Below are 6,239 nucleotides of genomic sequence, written 5' to 3'. Positions count from 1 at the left end.
TCTCAATTTTCCCTAGATTTTCTGGAACAGTGGCAGAGTAAGGGGCATTCTTAAAAGTTGGAGGGGAATCTTGTTTACTAACAACAGTGACATTAACTTGAGCTTCAGGTTGGGGCTTCCTTGAATTTCCAGGTACATTGGCGAAAACAAAGAGTGTAAAATCAGTGTCGCCAATTGATGCATCAAGTTGACGAGCAGTTGTGATGACTCCCGTGTTTGACTGGATGGTAAATGCACTTCCACCATTTTGGATTGAATAGGAAACAGAGGCACCATCTCTGTCAGTAGCATGGATAACTGTAACAAATGTATAGGCTGGTGTTTTTTCTGGTACATTGGCAGTATAAACAGCCTGAGAGAAGTCAGGATTATTGTCTTCTTCAGGACCCACATTGATTACTAAGTACAGGTGAGAATATAGTGGATAAAGAGCCTTGTCTCTTGCTTCTATTATAAGGTCATACTGAGGTTGTCTTTCTCTGTCAAGAGGAGTAACGGTTTCTAAGCGACCTGAGTCCTTGTTAATTTTGAAATAAGGTAACCCTGATCCTGAAAAGATGGAAAACTCAACTTGACCATCTGGACCTTGGTTACCATCAGCATCTACAGCAGTAATAAGATCACCAACTTGTGTATCAGAGGGCATGTTCTCTGTGATAGTAGCAGTACCCTGTCGTCGGTTGGAAGGTGTAAACACTGGGGCATTGCGATTTTTATCAACTTCCTGTACAGTTATTGTCAGAGGGGCTTTGGCAACTTGTGGATTGACTCCTTGATCTCTTGCAGTTACAGTAAGGTCATGCTGCTTTACCCTATCATAGTCCAGTGTACCAATAAGCTTGACCACACCACTATACTGGTCAATCTCAAAAGCACCATTACTGTCCCCACTTATACTGTAAGTTATTCGCTTGTTGCGGCCTGGAGGATCCCTATCAATGGCATGGACGACAAGAAGGGCAGCACCTACGGGAAAATCTTCCCGCACACTTGCAGTATAGCTCTCCTCTGGGAAAACAGGAGGTGTGTTAATGCCTGGATTAGGGCTGTCTGCTGGAGGGAAGTTAGGACTGAGATTAATATTGATGCTTACTTGGACTGTGGCTGTCCGGCTTGGGGTCCCTCTATCTCGGGCTACTACATTTAGTAAGACTTGCGGTTGATTTGGCAGTTGCCTTACCACTTTGATTACCCCGGTGATGGCATCAACGGCAAAATATTGCCCTCCATTGATGTAATAGTAGATGCCTCCGTTAGTGCCAAGATCATTGTCAGTAGCACGAACACGCAAAACAGAGGTCAAAAGCGGTGTGTCTTCGTTGATGGTGGCAACGTAGCTTGGCTTCTCGAACACAGGACTGTTGTCGTTTACATCAATTATTTTAATAGTGATTTTTGTCGTTCCTGAACTGGCTCCATCGAAGGCGAGGACGGTCAGATTAATTTCGGGTGTGGTGTCAATAACGATCGGTACGTTCGTAGTTTGGAGAACCAGAAATTTACGGTTTATGCCTCCAACAATGCCTACATTAGCTTTAAAATAGCCTTTGTCGTTGCCGCTACTTATCGAGTATGTTCGAATACCTCCAGTATCTCTATCTTCCGCAAAACAATTTTCCAGACCCATAACCACCGTGTCTGCTAGTGAACGTTCCTTCACGCGTCCATAATACAGGTGTTGAGGAAAGGTCGGGCTAAAATTATTTGTGTCCTTGATCGAAATTCGAATGCTGGTAGGTACCCCCCCTACCTTTTCTCCTCGCTGTCTGCGAATAGCCACTAAGTCATAGTAATTTTTACGGCCAATCTCATAAGTGATCGGCTTAGTGGTTCTGATGACTCCTCTCTCCGAAATTTGAAATAAAGTTAGGGCAGTCCTAGAATCGGCATCTTCAGCCGCAAAAAACGAGTAAATCTCATTACTTGGCGGTAGCGGTAGTGAATGCACGACGGACCGGGCGTTCTTGCCTTCATCCACTTGAACTTGTATGAATGAGACCTGTGCATTTACCTTGTGCAATAAACAGAAGCACAGAAGAAAACCAACGATTTCCTCAATTCCTCGCATGTTAGTTGTTTACCAGCTCGGCGTAAAGCATATATATGCGGCTATATCTCGAAGCCGTGATGTTTTGATCCTTAGAAATACTATCTGTGAAAAGAAACCATTGGACATGTGTAGATTCTTCGTCAGTGTACGCGAGAACTGCTGATTTTTTTTCGTTGGAAAACCCTAAATTACTTGGCAAGAGAGCGTTGACTTTCAGTCTTTCCTTCCGACGCTGGTGAACAATCTGAATACTACCAACAGCCAATCATCTGTGGATGATTATGCAGCTGTCAATCATCATACCGAAATTAACGCCGCTGTCACAAAGCTGGAATGTCAGCGGGAATTCGAAATTCTTTTCAAACTTTCTGCCAATTTTCGCAAAGAATCAAGCTGATTTTAATACCCTTTATCACGCAAAATAGATGCGTGGGGCTATGTATCAAAACACATGCAAGTTCTTGGTATTTTGCACAGAAGTAATCGACAGATTTTGTAATTTATGCGTTGGCCTCACTCTTGTCAAGTGCTTGAACTATTTGCTCGCGAAACCCTACCCACTTCCGAAAATTGTGTTGACCAATCGATGGGCATTCAATTCGTTTGGTGGGAATTCAGTTAACAATATGCAACTGTCTTGAGTGCATTACGATCTACCCCCGAGAGTCAAACTTTATAGCTTGATGACTGAACCTAAACGCCTTGGCTTTGGAAATATTCAAGGGAAAACGAGAATATTAATCGTATCGTATCATTCCTCTTTTCCCACGCAACCCATTAAAAAGAGATTCCTTAGCCATAAACAAGGCTTCAAGTCATTGTCATACGTAAGCCGCAAAAACAAAACAAAGGGTTTCGGATGAATAGCTCTCAGTCAGAACTTGTCACCCTAAGGGGTTCGAATGTTGACTGAAACTGACAAACGCACTTCTTGATCTTCCCTTCGCCACGCAACATGCAACACACGAAATATTAGCGCAAGATGGTGGCGGCTTGGTAATTTGCCTTAGAGAATAACAACCAAACAATAACATAGTGTTAACATTTAAAACTGACTTCATAGAGAACCAGGTACAACAGTGACATTTGAGCAAGCGTTACAGTAAAGCTCCATTCAACAGCTAGCACTTTTTTTTGATCTGCAATCGGGTGAACCGTCTATGGATGCACCCATGGTTATTTTAAGGCCGTTTCATGTACTTTTTCATGCGGTCCGGGTTCTGGTTCACACGAAAAACTTCACAGGGAATGAAAAGTCCGTTAAAGGCAGACCGCAGAACTAAATAAAAACACGTTGCTGAAAAAATCTCATTTCGGTAACCGCATATGTTGCCGCTGAACCTTAGCACGAACACATCGAAATTTATTTTTAAACTTTTCGGAAATGGGTGTCATCTGAACTTTGGCTGCATTTCAACTTTCTCCTAAATGATCATTTTATGGAACGATTTTAATTTGAGCCTTTATTCAATGTTTATCTTGACTTATCACTATTTGAGGACTGATATTTTCGTGTCGGCCTCAAATGTGCTATGCAGGACATGCAGTAGTGCATTTTGTGGTATTGTGGCACTCGTTAACAATCCGCAATCTTCACGTTTAAAATGGTTGCTCGTGACCACAGAATTAAATTTGGCAGACAAAGATAAATTAATTTTTAATCATCTGCAAATGGACCTCGTTTTCAGAAATTATCGAGGTAGACGAAACGGCTCATTTGACATTCAAGGTGACATCGGCAGGGAGTAATGAATATGGGTTTCTAAATATTGGAGCCATGCACGCTTGGCAGGTCATACATTTTAAAATGTCCCCGATCCCCTGGATCATAAAATTAATCAGTCACTTTAATCAGTTGAATACGCGAGCGCCACACATAACTGAAGGTAACAGATCCGTATACCTGAGCAAGTCCATGATATTCGAGCTTGAACAGTCCTATTGTGTTAGCCGCGTATCAGTAATAAAATAGAAAGGTATTTTTATGATCGACGAACTGCGACAAAGACGTGCTGTTCTTCTTATTCATAAGTACTCTGTAACATTTTAATAGCGTGCCATGGCTCCATTCCTTTAACTTTGATCATACATCTTTGTAGTGGCCAAATGTACCGCTTTCCTATGTTACGGTTAGGCATCTTTCACCTTTCTAGAGTTTTGCTCGAGTTTTAAAATTTCTCTTTGAATTTAAAGTCGTACGTGGCTGTTTCTTGGCTTAAAATCATGTTCTGCGGAAAAACCAATCAGCTTAAGTGGTTCTTACCGGTTTATTGAGCTGGCATGTGAGGACAGAATATCGGTATATATCGTCATTGATGATTCTTCGCCATTTCGATTTCGGGGAGTAATATATTTTCTTCAATCATAACCACCATCTGTGTGTACATAAACTGAGTAAGGGGGAACTGTCTGATATACAGTCACATAATTATCAGAATTCAAAACGAAAGAAGCGCCGTAAAAGAAGAAACGAATGGCTTCTTTAGTACCTTTAGGACTTCCGAGGAAATTTTTTTTTTTTTACGGAATAAGAAAGAAGAGATTTGTTAGCCACGGTTAACTAATGACTTAATCTTGCTGAAAACAGACCAAACTATCTCGTGCGTTGGAAGTAATCAGTGACACGAGAATATCAAATACTCTGTTATAAAAAGCACTTGCTATAATTAGACGAAATATCAATTTTTTTCGGCTGAGTTTTCAATGCTGAATGCTGTAATCTGTTCGACAGGACTGTACGTTTGGCTGCTGCACACTGATAAACCACAAATAGCGCCAGATGGTTGCTGCGATTTTAGATTTAATAAATCGATTGCCGGGAAAATAGCCCTACAGAATTCTTTAATAAACCTTGATCAGTAGAAGTATTGGATACTTGCCCCAAGGTTAAATAGCTGCAGATAAAAAAAGGAAATACAAATGCGACTGTCGCAAACTATCTCAAGTGGGACTACACGTATCATTTTTTGCCTCTTTCGTTCGTTAATCACGATTTTCTAAAGCTGCAAGATTTGGAAATATACTTTTAATCAGAGGGAAGTGTCTAATTGGGTATGAACGTCAGGCCAAAAATACAAACTGAAAATACCCTCTCTGTTTCAATAAACCACTTATAAAACATTTTTTTAAAACGAATTAAATCGATCAAACGTTGGTTTCTTTACATCGATTGCCAGAACTATAAGCCTTCAGCGCCAGTCTGATTTAAGAGGTATCCGTCAATCGAAAAACTTGTCATGTCTGAGTTGACTGCCGCATATTTTACACGAAGTCCGATTTTGCTGGTGGTGTGGGCGGCTCTAAAGGCTGTCAAATCCCAGAATTTTTTTAGGCCAATGCAATTTTAATTAATCTTCTATTTACACTAATTAGCTCAAAGGACACCCAAATGTAGGGGCTGGTTCGTAGTTTACACAAATGGTGAAGAAATTATTCCACAGCATTCCAAAGCCACTGAAGCCAATATGTATAATGCTTTGTACTGAACCGTTGACTCTAATCAAAGTCTCTGTGAGATACCTCATTGATGAAATGTAGAGCACTGGGATATATATTCTACTACGACTTTAAGACTTTAATTTTGATAACTCAATGGAAAATTCAGAACTACCCCTAAAAATAATGAAATACTCGGAGCGAAGAGTAGATCCGAACTGCGACACGTGGGCTTCGCGCTTCGGTTTCGAGCACATTCATACACCACTGAATTCTATGGAATGCCGTTTGTATCAAAAAATCTTCTTGTCATATATAAAACTTATCGTTAAATATATAAAACTTGTGGCTGTTTTAAATAAAACATCTTAGTTAATACATAAAACTTGCTACAAAATATAGAACTTTTTTATATACGGTGTCATATCGTGACAAGATTTATATTTTCAAACAAGTTGTATATATTACGTGACAAGTTTTATATTTTGTAACACGTTTTATGTACAAGCTAAGATGTTTTATTTAAAAAGCCACAAGTTTTATATATTTAATGATAAGTTTTATATATGACAAGAAGTATTTTTTATACAAACGCCATTCTTTTTTTATATATACAGCCCATTAATCGAGTGAGCACCTGAAGCCTCTTCACTAGCCTGCGTAGCAGCCGTTTCCTTTCCTTTTCCAGGGGGAGATAGGACAAGCGAGCGAGCGCCTGGCGTGAGCAAAAAAATATAGAGAAGTGGGGACGGGG

General features: G+C 40.2%; 1 protein-coding gene across 1 annotated transcript in view; it reads right to left on the bottom strand.

Moving 5' to 3' along the window:
• LOC138022123 (protocadherin-like protein) overlaps positions 1-2,275 on the bottom strand; it is a 55,072-nt gene extending 52,797 nt beyond the window's left edge. The window contains exon 1 of the mRNA XM_068869149.1: positions 1-2,275. This exon is cut by the window's left edge and continues 99 nt beyond it. Within this exon, the coding sequence (XP_068725250.1) occupies positions 1-2,068 (2,068 nt within the window). The 5' untranslated portion in view covers positions 2,069-2,275.
• Positions 2,276-6,239: the final 3,964 nt, after the last annotated feature.

The sequence above is a fragment of the Montipora capricornis genome, chromosome 10 (assembly GCF_036669925.1).
Source record: "Montipora capricornis isolate CH-2021 chromosome 10, ASM3666992v2, whole genome shotgun sequence".
In the NCBI taxonomy this organism is placed as follows: Eukaryota; Metazoa; Cnidaria; class Anthozoa; order Scleractinia; family Acroporidae; genus Montipora; species Montipora capricornis.
The sequence above is the reverse complement of the archived record's forward strand: the minus strand, read 5'-3'. Positions and strand labels throughout refer to the sequence as shown.